This window comes from Coregonus lavaretus, assembly GCF_964263955.1.
Source record: "Coregonus lavaretus genome assembly, chromosome: 11".
Taxonomy (NCBI): Eukaryota; Metazoa; Chordata; class Actinopteri; order Salmoniformes; family Salmonidae; genus Coregonus; species Coregonus lavaretus.
The window spans coordinates 44,492,891-44,509,119 of NC_139998.1; the positions used below are offsets into that span (position 1 = coordinate 44,492,891).

Genomic DNA, 16,229 nt, shown 5'->3' on the forward strand with positions numbered 1-16,229 from the left:
AGTGTTCTGATGAGAGGCCTGGCTTGGACTTGGGTGGCTGGAGAGAGATGTTATAGTGAATATGAAGGGCGTATGCCCCACAGGTGTTTCTTACAAATTGCACTGTAATTTATTGCTATTATGTTTTATTGTTAATCAGAAAATAGGAATGCAGGGAGATTTTGGTGGATTTCTGGACGTTAATAATCAAATGAGGTATGAAGTGAAATAGTTAATTGGTTTTTGGTAAATATGTCTTGGACCACTGACACACTGCAAGGTCTCTACCATCAGCCCCGTTTTTACCCACTGTAAAAGTTTCAATTTGACCACTTTCTAAATCTGACCACTTGGATATGACAGGTACTGACTCTTTTGTAATAAAACAATGTTAATAATTCCAGTGTTATTGTATCATATTTTCCCATCAAATAAAATGTGTTCATTTTAAAAAGAAACACTGACTTATTTCAACAAATTAATTAATTTATTCTTGATGTCATTGTTGCAAGAATCAAGTTTTTGTAGATCAGGTAAAACACAGTTAAGACAAAGGTAAAACGAATGTGTTGGACAAAAAGTCTCAGAAATGGGAGAGTTCAATTCAGTGCACAGTTAAGCATAGTCTGCTTCAATAAATAACAATTCTAAGATATGTCCCACACAGCTTTTTCCCTTGTGTAGATAGATATGTGAATCTCGCCAGTCCATTTGCCCTCACTGACTGCAGGAGTGACATGGCATGCAGTATGCAATAATACCAAATACAGCACTCAAACTGTCTCCTCTCTCCTCCTTGCTTAACTCAAGAACAAAGACTGTCAGGGATATAGACCAAGACACAGGTCAACACATTGACATTACCAGACTCCCTCTGAAGGTCCAATTCGATCTACCAATAAGTCTTGCCTTTCTTAAGACTTTAGTTGTTGATAAGCAGAGCAAGGGGGGATTTCAACATGCTGTGTCTGGACATCGATGTGGAGCTAACCAAGTTGCAATAGACATGTCCAGATAGATGGAGTCAGAATCGTGTTGGTAGACCAACACTGCATACATCTCAGATGTGGGTGGGCCTCATTTTTTCACATTTTAAAAGTAATCAAAACTAAGCAAGTCATATTAAGTCACACAGTAACACTAGTAAACAAATGTGTCTACAAAGGGGTGAAACCCAAAAATGATAGAAAATAATTTCCATTCTTTAACCGTACATACTCTAATTATGGCAATAGGAAGTATGGGGGACACTTTATCATTCTAAATGCATATTCTTATTCATACATATTTATTTCATTAGTTCAGTTAACAAGGCCATGAATCATGTTATCGACACACTATTCAACACTTAATTTAAACAATTTTTGAAGAAAACAAATTTGGGTTAGAGAGAAAAAAAGTATTATATAAAAAGAAATCTAGTCGTGGTGACCAAATACATTGACCATCCAAACAAATTTTACCAAGTCTCACTGCTACTCCTGCACAGTCATGCTACTCCATAGCTGCCCAAGAAGATGACCCACTGACGTTTGGCTAAATTCACACTATAGGGCACTGAGTGAGCCGTGGGTTTAGAAATGCCCAATTCCACATCAACCCCTAGAGAACGGAGAGGATTGGTTGGGTGTAAGCAAACTGGTGAAAATCGCACATAGCCTATCAGAGAGCCAGGTGACGCTATTACCATATTGCTGACACCTATCGAAATAGGAGTTAGCATAGGGGTTAGGGGCTAATGTGGGACTGGGCGTACGAGGTGGTAACGTTTGACATCTGTTTTCAGGAGGACAGGAAGACTAAAGGAACCGACTAAATGGCTAAACTTGGCAGAGAGAAATGATTCAACACGTTTCATTTCCAAAGAGGAAAAAAGGTGGTAGATTGGGGGGTAAAAAAATTATAATCATAAGAGCTGCTTGGTCCGCCCCTGTTTTGTTATTGGCTAGAGCTCGTTGTCGCTGTGAGGAGGGGAGGAGTCTGGAGGATAGTAAGGGGACGGGCTTAATGCTGCTTGGTCTTGGATGCTGTGATTCTGCGCACCACACTGTAGAGAACCCCAAAGTGCTAAAGAGAGAGAAAAGCGAGAAAAACATTATTATTAACCCCTAAATAACAAGGTAAGCCGGCTGAGAAGACAGCAGTCATCTGATTTACAGCAATGACCTGGGTAGGAGTTACAGGGGAGAGGCTAGGTCAAGAAACGAATGACCATACATGAAAAAATAACATGAATGACCATCAGAATGGCAATGTTGGATCGATACATACCTGAATGGCCAGATATATCACTCCGAGGTAAGCTGCGATGCAGACCGCCAGAAGCAGGTCAAATATGGCTGGTTTCACCCTGTTAGGAAAGCAAAATGTGACACAAAAGCAAGCTGAAGAGGTTTGAATTGAAAATCAATAAGCTATCGCTCTATTGCACTAAAGCCCAGCACTGTGAGGGCTAAATAGAGTGGGCAGCTATCACCTACCTGTAAGCATTCATGGTCTGTTTGAGCTGATCATAGAAGACAAACTCTGGGTCTCTGAGAGGGAGAAAACAGATGACATCTGTCACTGAAAATTCATCCATTCACTTTCATAAGGTAATTGGATCAATAAACAACAGTAAATGGAAAGTGTACACCTCTCATTAAAATCCCATCCGTCCCAGGCAATTTGATCCATACAAATCATCTTATACAACACAAGTAAAGGAGTGGTTCTGTCACACAGTTTTGACCACTATGAGCGGTCTTAGTGGCTTTGTCATTCCTCCCAAGGCAAACACAGCAGAACCACTAGCTGTGACCAGTCTAGAGGACCAGCGACACCTTCTATTATCCGTAGCGCTGTGGTCAGTGACTGGTCACCTCTTGTCAGCCTTGACGTAGTGCCTGCGGACGTCCTTCAGGTAGCGTCCCAGGTGGTACTCCAGGGTGCTGACCACGCTGCTGTCTTTGTCCACCAGCTGGGCGGCCCGCGGCTGGGCTGTCAGCCAGTCCACCACTGACGACAGCTGCTCCTCCTGCACCTGCTGGACACACAAATACACAGACGCACACTCATCATCAGTGGCCTTATTGTACACACCTCCATACACACTTGTCTTGTTAAGACACACATATCGTGACCCTGACTTTAACGCTCCATGCTATGACAAAGCTAACCACACACTAGCCTAAGAGTCCTGGTGAGTAGAGCAGCCTTCAAAAAGGCTTGGTAAAGCTCATGTCAGAGACAGCCTCAGAGGGAGGGGACAGCAAGGTACAGACACATTCAACCACTCACCATTTGTTCAGTGAAGATCTGCAGGTCTCCTGGAGCACCCTGGACACACACACGAGAGAGAAAGGTCAAACCTGCTGTACAGTTCAAAAGGTCACCTTAAATATCAAATGCAACATGAAAAACATTGACTTTCATTATATGGCTTTGAATAAGGAAATGTCCTATGGTGACGACACATTCTACATATCTTTACCTTCTCTGTGAGGTTGTAGATGACTCTTGCCAGTGACTCTGCAATCAGCTTTGTGTTCCTGCTGAGCTTTCTCAGATCCACATAAGGTCTGTAACAGTAATTCACAGTTAAATTAACCAGCAATCAGGAGCAGCTCAACTCAGAAACACACTGACGGAAGAGAATGGGAGGGGAGCACAGACAGTCCACTACACTGGGTGGGGAGGAGGGGAGGTGGCAGTGATGAGGTTAGGAGGACAGACGGTGCCCTACAGCGGGATGAAGGTGTCCAATCCCAAATCAACCCAGTAGCCCAGTGTTTCTTAACCTTTTCTATTCCAGGGACTGACAATATATGTTCCATCTTCCTGGCGCTACCGCTAACAGTAACACTAACAGGGTATCCAATTTGTAAGTCGCTCTGGATAAGAGCGTCTGCTAAATGACGTAAATGTAAATGTCTTAGTAGTTAACCATCTCAGAGACCAGCCAGAAACAGCCCTTCATCAGATTTAAGCAACATGGTAATAGCTCCACCTTGCTGTGAGATAGATCTCCACAAGTCCCACATCTACAGTCCCAAAGGCAGGGGTTTGGGCAATACGGTCCTGTAGGGCAGCAATGTGTGCAGGCTTTTGTTCTAGCCCAGCACTTACACACCCGATTCAATTGATCCTAATGAGCAGTTGATTATTATTTGAATAAGGTGTGTTAGGTGAGCTTGGCCTAGGCAGGGGCTGGGGCTTGTAGTGTGGTTTGGGATCGGCAGGGCAGAATGTAGACAGTTACGGGCGACGGGCGGTTGGTTGGATGCTTGGTCGGACTGCAGTAATAAACCCACCCAGCAGGGGGCTCTCCCGCTCCGTGGCGAGAAGAGGGGGACACTGACCGCACGTCCATGATGCTGGAGCGCTGTGCTTCACGGTGGCTGTTGAGGTGGGACAGCGTGAAGGCGGGCAGCCGGCGGATCCCGAAGCGCTCGTGCTCCCACGCCAGCGTGTCGTCTGCCAGGTTGATCTTCTTGTGCACCATTGAGAACTTGACCTCTGGGTACTGGCTGGATGCCACCTGGGGAGAACACAGAGGTGGTCAGAGGTCAGGAGAACTTGACCTAATGAAAACAGTATGGATCTTTCAGTGTAATGTGTTATATGTGGTCAATACATGTTAGTTTATATCAATTGTGTGTATCATATGAACTCAATTGTGTGTGGTAAATATTCCGTGGTGGTCCTTACAGTCTCCAGCTCTTTGAGCAGGGTGTACTGGGTGGTTCCTTCTTTAGGGGGTTTGGACACGTGGAGGTGCAGACTGTCCCCGTTCCCCAGGGTGTCCAGACACAACACAAACGCCACGTTGTCCTGCAGCAGACTGGAGTCTGCAGAGAGAGGGAGGAAAGGACAGAGGAAAAGAGAAAGTGTTTACACCGCAATATCTATGCAAATATCAATTTCCATGATTCATGTATGCCCATTGTTTTGCATGCAGGACCACCATTTAACAATAATTGTTGCCGGCATCACGTTTCATTCCCATTCATTTGTTGTGTGTATTCTACAGATGATCCTGTGTGTCCCACTGTGGCAGTCATAATACCTGTCCAGTAACTGAGTCTATAGCCTTCTGAGCTTAGTGTACCTGTATGATCCAGGTTGTCCTCCAGCCATCTCTTGGTGCCTTGGTAGTTGAACTTCCCTCCTCCAGAGACAAAAAACAGGAGGTTGTATCTAAGAAGACAGCAGGTGGGTTAGAAATGACAGGAGAGGACATTCTTTCCAATGTGGATGTTCACTGGCCTCCATTAGATCAACAGATTTGAACAGTCTGGATGTTGGGAATGCCAAACATAGAATATCAGAGGGGAAAGGCTACAGTCAGTTGCAATAGTGTTTCTGAATTCCGAGGTCATAAAATCTGGCATTTCTCTGCAACACATAGCTCTGACTTTTCTTTACCGGTCCTGTACTTTTGCTTCCTGATGACTGCACCCTTTTCCACTGCCCTCTCTATGGTAGGGAGGGGCTTCTTGATCTCTCGTTCTTTTTTACTAGTGATATGCAAACAGCCAATATGCTAAGATAGCAGTGGTTGCTGGTTAGCATTTTGATTCTGTCTGAATGGAGAATAAGTTGATACCAGAGTTCAACTAACACCATAGACAACGGGCAGTGTGCCATTACGCCCACAGATTTACACCAAATGTGGCTCCTCATCTCAAACAGCTCTCACGCTCCTCGGTGTTTAGAGTACACTTCTTCTAGAAATCAACAAATGCCTTCTAAGAACCACATCCGTTCTACTCTATTATTATAAGTAATTGACGCTTAAAAGCAAAGTATATTGTAAACACAGGAAGGACTCCGTTTTCTGACCACTGTAAGAGGTTTATTCTTACATTTGTGAGTTTTACAAGATTTTCCTAAAGGCTGTGGGTGCCTAGATGCCGGAAAGAAACATGTGGATGGTTATAACATTGTAATAAGCCTGATTTCTCAGCGGGGCTGGGGATGTGTGTTGCTCACCCAGCGTGTGTCCTCTTGTAGGTGTAGAGTCTGGAGAAGAGCCTGGCTAACTCCAGCAGCATAGACACCCCACTGCCGTTAGAGTCTGCTCCATAGGACAGCCACTGGACAGGACAACACCACAGTCATACAGAGAACACATTTACTTAGCATCTTCACTTCTAGTGGAGCACAATGCCACTATATAAATACAGTGCCTTCAGAAAGTATTCACACCCCTTGACTTTTTCCATATTTTGTTATGTTACAGCTGGAATTTGAAATGGATTATATGGAGACTTTCTGTCACTGGCCTACACACAATACCCCATAATATCAAAGTGGAATTATGTTTTTAGAAATTGTTGATAATTCATAAAAAATGAAAAGCAGAGATGTCTTGAGTCAATAAGTATTCAACCCCTTTGTTATGGCAAGGCGAAATAAGTTTAGGAGTAAAAATGTGCTTAGCAAGTCACATAATAAGTTGCATGGACTCACTGTGTGCAATAATACTGTTTAACATGATTTTTGAATGACTCATCTCTGTACCCCACACATACAGATAATTGTAAGGTCCCTAGGTCGAGCACCAAATTTCAAACACAGATTCAACCACAAAGACACTGAATATCCCTTTGAGCATGGTGAAGTTATGAATTACAATTTGGATGGTGTATCAATACACCCAGTCACTACAAAGATACAGGTGTCCTTCCTAACTCAGTTGCCGAAGAGGAAGGGAATCGCTCAGGGATTTCCTCATGAGGCCAATGGTGACTTTAAAACAGAGTTTAATGGCTGTGGTAGGAGAAAACTGAGGATGGATCAACAACATTGTAGTTACTCCACAATACTAACCTAATTGACAGAGAGAAGAGAAGGAATCCTGTACAGAATAAAAAAATATTCCAAAACATGCAACCTGTTTGCAACAAGGCACTAAAGTATTACTGCAAAAAAATTGGCTAGGCAATTAACTTTTTGTGCTGAATACAAAGTGTTATGTTTGGGGCAAATCCAATACATTACTGAGTATCACTCTCCATATTTTCAAGCATAGCGGTGGCTGCATCATGTTTTGGGTATGCTTCTAATTGTTAAGGACTGGGAAGTTTTTCCAGGATAAAAAAGAAACGGAATGGAGCTAAGCACAAGCAAAATCCTAGAGGAAAACCTGGTTCATACTGTTTTCCATCAGACACTGGTAGATGAATACACCTTTCAGCAGGACAATAACCTAAAACACAAGGCCAAATCTACACTGGAGTTGCTAACCAAGAAGACAGTGAATGTTCCTGAGTGGCAGAGTTATAGTTTTGACTTAAATCTACTTGAAAATCTATGGCAAGACCAATCTGACTGATCTTGGAGAATTTTGATAAGTATAATGGGCAAATGTTGCACAATCCAGGTGTGGAAAGCTCTTAAAGACTCACCCAGATAGACTCACAGCTGTAATCACTGCCAAAGGTGCTTCTACAAAGTTTTGACTCAGGGGTGTGAATACTTAAGTAAATGAGATATTTCTGTATTTCATTTTCAATGCGTTTGCAGAAATCTCTAAAAACATGTTTTCACTTTGTCATTATGGGGTTTTTGTGTGTAGTATAGATAGGTGAGAAAATAAAAAGATTGAATCCATTGTGAATTCAGGCTGTAACAACTAAATGTGGAATACGTCAAGGGGTATGAATACTTTCTGAAGGCACTGTATTAAAGAGTATATTGGAGGTGCATGAAGGGAGAGCTGGGCGTACCGGAGCCACACCAAAAGAGTCATAGTGAGCCACCAGGACGATGGTGGGCAGGTCCTCTCCTCCAGTTCCAGCCAGTCGCCCCTAGGAGAGGATGGGGTTAGAATTATTAAACAACAGTATATTGTATTAGGATTTACATTTTATATCAGTCCTATAACATCTCAAAACACACTAGTACATTCGCTGTCATCGTATATGAAAGTAAAGAATTTACCCAAGGGTATGTCAAAACTTTAGACATATCAATGAAGTCAGGCATGGGAGGCCTCTCACAATGACTTCAACTTAAAACCATTATACGTGAAACAAGGCCATTGACTGGTAGTGGCTGTATGCATTAAGGTTGGGCTCAATTCGAATTGAAGGCAGTCAAATCAGGAAGTGATTTGAATTTAACATTCAGAAATGTACAAACGTTTGAAATAAATAGCTTCTACTTTTCAGTTTATTGAGAAGACATTGAAAATAAAATGCCTTTTTTGCAACTTTAGTTTACTTCCTGAACGGACTGCCTGTAGAGCTGAACACTTGATGCCTCAGACTCAGGAGTCCCCTGATCAAAGTCCCCGATCCCCTACTGCATGGCTAAACCAATTATTCCCCTGGGTTTGACACCTAACTTAGTTCAACACACACAAACACATTCTATCTAGAATATCATATAGAGCCGAGAATGACATAAGGTTAAGAAAACAAACAGGTTATCTGTTTCTTAATACCTTTATACCCAAAGTGTGAGGCACAGTGTGCTAATGAGAGTCCTGGTCTACTGGTAGCCTAATAGACAGGTTGGTTGTTTAGCAACAAAACTAACACTTGCGCAACTATGGGGCAAAACAGATGGGGTTGGATTAGATTGTTGATAACATGTAAACTATATATTTCTTTGCCAATGTTTATTGAAAACATAATAAAGTTGCACAATGAGCACTTGTCTCTCAAATCCATTGCTACAGTTGTTGGTAAATGTTTGCCATATTAGCATAGACTTGACAGTCAAAACACCTCAAAACATGACATGGTATCAAGAACAAGATCAAACGAGCTGAAACGTGCCACTTACAATTCACCACATGGCAGCTTCTTGTCATTGTTGCTAGCTATCTGGCCATCCAGAACCATAACAACACACAGCCTTCTGCCCCTTTGAAGCGTGCGCATCATTTTGGCGAAGTTGTCAGCTAACCCACGATAAACTGCAGACCATACTATTTACCAAGAGAGTTCTCATCTATATTTTTCGTAGCTGTCCATTTACCACCCCTAACCGATGCTGGCACTAAGACCGACTCAACGAACTGTATAGGGCCACAAGCTAATAACAAAAAGGCACATCCAGAGCCAGCGTTTCTCGTGGCCGGTGATATTAACGCAGGGAAACTGAAATCCGTTTTACCAGCATGTCACCTGTGCAACTAGAGGCGACAAAACTCTAGATCACCTTTACTCCACACAAAGAAATGCATACAAGGCCCTCCCTTACCCTCCCTTTGGCAAATTACACCAAAACTTTATCCTCCTGCTTACAAGCAAAAACTCAAACAGGAAGTGGTTCAATCAAGCAGATGCTAAGCTACAGGACTGTTTCGCTAGCACAAACTGGAATATGTTCCGGGATTCATCCAATAACATTGAAGTGATCATCACATCAGTCACCGGCTTCATTAATAAGTGCATAGACACTATTCCGGACACTTATAAGAATCCCGCTACGACCTCTGACGAGCCATCAAACAGGCAAAGTGTCAATAGAGGACTAAGATCGAATCCTACTACGCCGGCTCTGAAGCTCGACGGATGTGTCAGGGCTTGCAAACGATCACAGATTTCAAAGGGGAAACCTAGCCGCGAGCTGCCCAGCGACTCGAGCATACCAGACGAGCCAAATGCCTTCTATGCTCGCTTCGAGGCAAGCAACACTGAACCATGCATGAGCGCACCAGCTGTTCTGGACGACTGTGTGATCTCGCTCTCCGTAGCTGATGTGAGTAAGACCTTTAAACAGGTTAACATTCGCAAGACCGCGTGGCCAGACGGAATACCAGGACACGTACTCAGAGCATGCGCTAACCAGCTGGCAAATGTCTTTACTGACATTTCCAACCTATCGCTGACCCGGTATGTAATACCAACTTGTTTCAAGCAGACCACCATAGTCCTTGCACCCAAGAACGCCAAGGTAACCTGCCTAAATAACTATCGCCCCGTATAACTCACATCTATAGCCATGAAATGCTTTGAAAGTCTGGTCATTGTTGCCATATTAGCATAGACGTGACAGTCAAAACATCTCAAAACAAGACATGGTATCAAGAACATCAAACGAGCTGAAACCATCACCCAGACACCCTGGACCCACTCCAATTTGCATACCGCCCCAAAAGATCCACAGATGATGCAATCTCTATTGCACTCCCAAGTGCCAAGACACTGCCAAGACAATAACCTCTCCCTCAACATCAGCAAAACAAAGGAGCTGCTCGTGGACGACAGGAAACGGAGGGGCGAGCACGCCCCCATTCACATCGATGGGGCTGTAGTTGAGCGGGTCGAGAGCTTCAAGTTCCGCGGTGTCTACATCACTAAGGAATTAACATGGTCCATACACACCCACCCACACAGTTGTGAAGAGTGCACGACAGTGCCTCTTCCCCCTCAGGAGGCTAAAAAGATTTGGCATAGGCCCTATCTAGAATATAATATAGACCCGAGAATGCCATTAGGTTAAGAAAACAAACAAGTTATCTGCTTCTTAATACCTTTACAACCAAAATCTACAGCTGCACCATTGAGAGCATCTTGACTGCCTGCATCACCGCTTGGTACAAGGCACCCGACTGCAAGGCGCTACAGAGGATGGGGAGTACAGCCCAGTACATCGATGGGGCCGAGCGCCCTGCCATCCAGGACCTCTATATCAGGCGGTGTCAGAGGAAGGCGCAAAAAATTGTCAAAGACTCCAGCCACCCAAGCCATAGACTGTTCTCTCTGCTACCGCACAGCAAGCGGTACCAGTGGACCAAGTCTAGAACCAACAGGACCTTGAACAGTTTCTACCCCGAATCCATAAGACTGCTAAACAAGACTGCACACACACTGGACTCTACCCACACACACTACATACACCCACACACACATAACACGCCCGCACATGCATACTGACTCCACACAAACTTTCACACTAACCACATTCACTGCTGCTACTGTCGATTATCTATCCTGTAGCCTAGTTATTTTACCTCTACCTATAGGTACATACAGTTGAAGTCGGAAGTTTACATACACCTTAGCCAAATACATTTAAACTCAGTTTCACAATTCCTGACATTTAATCCTTGTAAAAATCCCCTGTCTTAGGTCAGTTAGGATCACCACTTTATTTTAAGAATGTGAAATGTCAGAATAATAGTAGAGAGAATGATTTATTTCAGCTTTTTTTCCCTTTCATCACATTCCCAGTGGGTCAGAAGTTTACATACACTCAATTAGTATTTGGTAGCATTGCCTTTAAATTGTTTAACTTGGGTCAAACGTTTCGGGTAGCCTTCCACAAATCAAATCAAATTTTATTGGCCACATGCGCCGAACACAACAGGTGCAGACATTAGAGTGAAATGCTTACTTACAGCCCTTAACCAACAGTGCATTTATTTTTAATAAAAAAAGTAGAATAAAACAAAAAAGTGTTGAGAAAAAAAGAGCAGAAGTAAAATAAAACAACAGTAGGGAGGCTATATATACAGGGGGGTACCGGTGCAGAGTCAATGTGCGGGGGCACCGGCTAGTTGAGGTAGTTGAAGTAATATGTACATGTGGGTAGAAATAAAGTGACTATGCATAAATAATTAACAGAGTAGCAGCAGCGTAAAAAGATGGGGTGGGGGGGCAGTGCAAATAGTCCGGGTAGCCATGATTAGCTGTTCAGGAGTCTTATGGCTTGGGGGTAGAAGCTGTTGAGAAGTCATTTGGACCTAGACATGGCACTCCGGTACCGCTTGCCGTGCGGTAGCAGAGAGAACAGTCTATGACTAGGGTGGCTGGAGTCTTTGACAATTTTGAGGGCCTTCCTCTGACACCGCCTGGTGTCACAAGCTTCCCACAATAAGTTGGGTGAATTTTGGCCTATTCCTCCTGACAGAGCTGGTGTAACTGAGTAAGGTTTGTAGGCCTCCTTGCTCGCACACACTTTTTCAGTTCTGCCCACACATTTTCTATAGGATTGAGGTCAGGGCTTTGTGATGGCCACTCCAATACCTTTGTTGTCCTTAAGCCATTTTGCCACAACTTTGGAAGTATGCTTGGGATCATTGTCCATTTGGAAGACCCATTTGTGACCAAGCTTTAACTTCCTGACTGATGTCTTGAGATGTTGCTTCAATATATCCACATCATTTTCCTTCCTCATGATGCCATCTATTTTGTGAAGTGCACCAGTCCCTCCTGCAGCAAAGCACCCCCACAGCATGATGCTGCCACCCCCGTGCTTCACGGTTGGGATGGTATTCTTCAGCTTGCAAGCCACCCCCTTTTTCCTCCAAACATAACGATGGTCATTATGGCCAAACAGTTCTATTTTTGTTTCATCAGACCAGAGGACATTTCTCCAAAAAGTACAATCTTTGTCCCCATGTGCAGTTGCAAACCGTAGTCTGGCTTTTTTAATGGCGGTTTTGGAGCAGTGGCTTCTTCCTTGCTGAGAGGCCTTTCCGGTTATGTCGATATAGGACTCGTTTTACTGTGGATATAGATACTTTTGTACCTGTTTCCTCCAGCATCTTCACAAGGTCCTTTGCTGTTGTTCTGGGATTGATTTGCACTTTTCGCACCAAAGTACATTAATCTCTAGGAGACAGAACGCGTCTCCTTCCTGAGCGGTATGACAGCAGCGTGGTCCCATGGTGTTTATACTTGCGTACTATTGTTTGCACAGATGAACGTGGTACCTTCAGGCGTTTGGATATTGCTCCCAAGGATGAACCAGACTTGTGGAGGTCTACAATTTTTTGTCTGAGGTCTTGGCTAATTTCTTTTGATTTTCCCATGATGTCAAGCAAAGAGGCACTGAGTTTGAAGGTAGGCCTTGAAATACATCCACAGGTACACCTCCAATTGACTCAAACGATGTCAATGAGCCTATCAGAAGCTTCTAAAGCCATGACATCATTTTCTGGAATTTTCCAAGCAGTTTAAAAGGCACAGTCAACTTAGTGTATGTAAACTTCTGACCCACTGGAATTGTGATACAGTGAATTATAAGTGAAAATAATCTGTCTGTAAACAATTGTTGGAAAAATTACTTGTGTCATGCACAAAGTAGATGACCTAACCGACTTGCCAAAACTATAGTTTGTTAACAAGAAATTTGTGGAGTGGTTGAAAAACTAGTTTTAATGACTCCAACCTAAGTGTATGTAAACTTCCGACTTCAACTGTAGCTACCTCAATTACCTCATACCCCTGCACATCGACTCATTACTGGTTGGTACTCCCTGTATATAGCATGTTATTTTTACTCCTTATTGTTATTCACTGAGTATTTATTCCTTGTGTCACTATTTAAAAAAATATATACAGTTCACTCTGCATTGACCCGTAAGTAAGCATTTCACTATTAGTCTACACCTGTTGTTTACGAGGCATGTGACAAATACAATTGTATTTTATTTAACCTGTCTATATTATAAAATATGTCACCAACTAACAGAAACTTGGATTAAATGTCACAATGCTACATAATCATTAAACAGATACAGAACAGTGGTTTAACCATAAGGATTCTCACCTCTAGACTGGTGATGGCCCAGTCACTCACTGCCTTGCTCTGAGCCCCACTCGTCACCATCTGAAAGCCATTGGCTGTGGCTGTGTGTATCAGCACTGAAAAGACATGAGGAAAATGCATTAGATCTCTACAAAGAATTTCACTAGAAATAATTATATTTAACATGGTTTACACCAGGGCTATTCAACTATATTGTTATGGGGGCCAGATTTGAAGGGGGGGGGGGGGGGTCAGACATTTTCTACATGGGATTAATCTTCCTAAAACCGGTATAAAAAACAATGCGCAAACACAATCATAATCTTATGATGCACTTTTATTAAAATTAAATGTTGCTAAAAGTATATATTAAGTGCTTTAAGATTAGCATAATTCAGTGCATAATAAATATATTTTTTTAAATAATGGAACATATTTGTACTTAACAGTTGACCTACATCACATTAATTTCTACTTTCCTGTCCATTTTACATACATAGCCTCATCTTTTGTTTTTACTTACACATAAGAAACCTTTTATGCATGGAATATCTCAGTTGACTAGATGACGCTCAGCAGCCTACGTGGTAGATCATGCTCAGCAGCCTACGTGGTAGATGACGCTCAGCAGCCTACGTGGTAGATGACGCTCAGCAGCCTACGTGGTAGATGACGCTCAGCAGCCTACGTGGTAGATCATGCTCAGCAGCCTACGTGGTAGATGACGCTCAGCAGCCTACGTGGTAGATCATGCTCAGCAGCCTACGTGGTAGATCATGCTCAGCAGCCTACGTGGTAGATCATGCTCAGCAGCCTACGTGGTAGATCATGCTCAGCAGCCTACGTGGTAGATCATGCTCAGCAGCCTACGTGGTAGATCATGCTCAGCAGCCTATGTGGTAGATCATGCTCAGCAGCCTATGTGGTAGATGATGCTCAGCAGCCTACGTGGTAGATGATGTCATCTGCGGTGCAAGAGCCAATAGGTGGGCAGACAGACCTGTACCCCTCTTAGCAGCTCTGATTGGCTGCAACTGGTATGTTGGATGATATTGATTGACAGCACTTAATGGGCGGGACTACAGGAAAACAGATTCTCTCATTGGAGAATATTGAACAAGGGCTCCCTTTGGCACTAAATATCGGATTTTTGCAGGGATCTTTTAGCCAATTCTTTTTTTTAATGTTCAGAATTTATCAAAGGGACATTCTAAATTGATAAACGGTCCGGATCTGGCCCGTGGATTGCCAGTTGAATAGCCCTAGTTTACACAATCTAAATAAAAAAAATATCCTCTACCTTCGGCTGCAGAGGAGGACCCCTGGGAGGAGGAGGAGGTGAGGGTCTGTGTGTAGATGGAGAGCAGCTCATCATCCTCCAGGGCAAAGTACACTGGGACGATGGTCTCTGTGGCCAGCATCTCTGGCTCCAGCTCCATGAACTGCTACAATGTGGAGGAATACTGAATGCCAGGTCTATAACACTATCAGAATGTGAACGTGAAACAGCATAACATTTTCAACTTTCGCCTACTTCACTCCAGCAAGTCTGGTTTTTCAAGCTTTGCTTTGAGTGGGTTACAACTGATAAGGAGGGAGTGTTGTGACCGCCGGTTTTCCTTGAGTGTAACATAAACATACTTTACATGGACACAAACTGCTCTGGCTTTCAAGGAAACACAGGGCCTTGCCTCTTCATTTGACTTCTAGTTTGCTGTACGGTTATAAGCCCTTTCATAAGGTATTATAATGCATTATTACCTGTACTATGTCCTGCGGCATGGTGGACATATTCTTGGGGAGAATTATGACCACAGCCCCAGCGGACTGGCGCAGGGCTTTCTGGTATCTCTCATAGGAGAAGTCGACCAGCCGCATGATGACACAGCGGCGGCTTAGCACCTCCGCCTCCACTGTGCGGGCCTCCGTGTTCAATATGGCATTCCTGGTACCTGGGAATCACAAGTGGGATCAGATCAGTTGGGGAGGGATATATGAAAACATTGTTCAGTGTCTAGTTAGCTAGGTGACATAATTTATGCAATGCTGAAGGCTACTAGCCATCACCCAGCATATAGTCTTCAAATTCAATGGTTTGAACTAAATGCGACATGATGATAACCTGATGGGGGTCGAATTTTTATGTTATGGTCGTGGTGAGTGGCACTCCCTAGGGCTCTGAGGGTTTCTAGCTTCTCGCGACGTTAGCTTTTAGGATAACCTATCATTGAAAATGTAACGTTAGCTAGATAACATTAGCTAAGATAACGTGGTATTGGCAGTGAATAACAACCATAACACTAACTAGTCCAGTGTATAGAAATATGAATAGGAGGAATGAGAGAGAGAGAGAGAGAGAGAGAGAGAGAGAGAGAGAGAGAGAGAGAGCTCTGTCACATGAATGAAGGAGGACATGGGCTGACAGCTAGCTAGCTAACAGCCGTTAGTTACAGCTAGCTTTTTAGCTAGCTAACAGTACCTGGCTAGCACGCTAACGTTGGCTAGATATAATTTTACAATGACAGACAGCGTTTACTTAACGAAATATGCCTTCTATCAGGATCGCTAAACACAGGACAGCATTACAATTTTACTTGCACAAAAGACATCGTTAGCTAGCTTACCGTACGGTTGTCCCTGCAGGTCATACTGCTGCATGCGGTACACGGTGAATTCATGTGCTGCTTCGGCTGGAAGGGGTGAGACGAGAATCAGCACCGCGGGGATAAACACAATGAAAGTCAGGGGGAAAGAGGACTTAAACATGTTATCGAACA

At 43.4% G+C, this 16,229-nt stretch overlaps 1 protein-coding gene across 5 annotated transcripts in view; it reads right to left on the reverse strand.

Annotated features, from left to right (window-relative positions):
• Nucleotides 1–444: 444 nt before the first annotated feature.
• Nucleotides 445–16,229, reverse strand: part of LOC311137334 (BOS complex subunit ncln) — a 15,905-nt gene continuing 120 nt past the window's right edge. The window contains exons 1-15 of one of the 5 annotated variants that reach the window (XM_084171777.1): nucleotides 16,077–16,229; nucleotides 15,214–15,404; nucleotides 14,753–14,897; nucleotides 13,474–13,568; nucleotides 7,692–7,772; nucleotides 5,953–6,056; nucleotides 5,069–5,157; nucleotides 4,669–4,808; nucleotides 4,320–4,498; nucleotides 3,452–3,539; nucleotides 3,259–3,297; nucleotides 2,841–3,004; nucleotides 2,460–2,513; nucleotides 2,251–2,329; nucleotides 445–2,046 (exon numbers count right to left, since the gene is read on the reverse strand). The exon at nucleotides 16,077–16,229 is cut by the window's right edge and continues 120 nt beyond it. In XM_084171777.1, the coding sequence (XP_084027903.1) occupies nucleotides 1,984–2,046; nucleotides 2,251–2,329; nucleotides 2,460–2,513; nucleotides 2,841–3,004; nucleotides 3,259–3,297; nucleotides 3,452–3,539; nucleotides 4,320–4,498; nucleotides 4,669–4,808; nucleotides 5,069–5,157; nucleotides 5,953–6,056; nucleotides 7,692–7,772; nucleotides 13,474–13,568; nucleotides 14,753–14,897; nucleotides 15,214–15,404; nucleotides 16,077–16,229 (1,664 nt within the window). In that variant the 3' untranslated portion in view covers nucleotides 445–1,983. Of the gene's footprint in view, nucleotides 2,047–2,250; nucleotides 2,330–2,459; nucleotides 2,514–2,840; nucleotides 3,005–3,258; nucleotides 3,298–3,451; nucleotides 3,540–4,271; nucleotides 4,499–4,668; nucleotides 4,809–5,068; nucleotides 5,158–5,952; nucleotides 6,057–7,691; nucleotides 7,773–13,473; nucleotides 13,569–14,752; nucleotides 14,898–15,213; nucleotides 15,405–16,076 lie in introns of all 5 variants that reach the window. The other 4 variants (XM_084171774.1, XM_084171775.1, XM_084171778.1 and 1 more) reach the window with 4 other exon arrangements.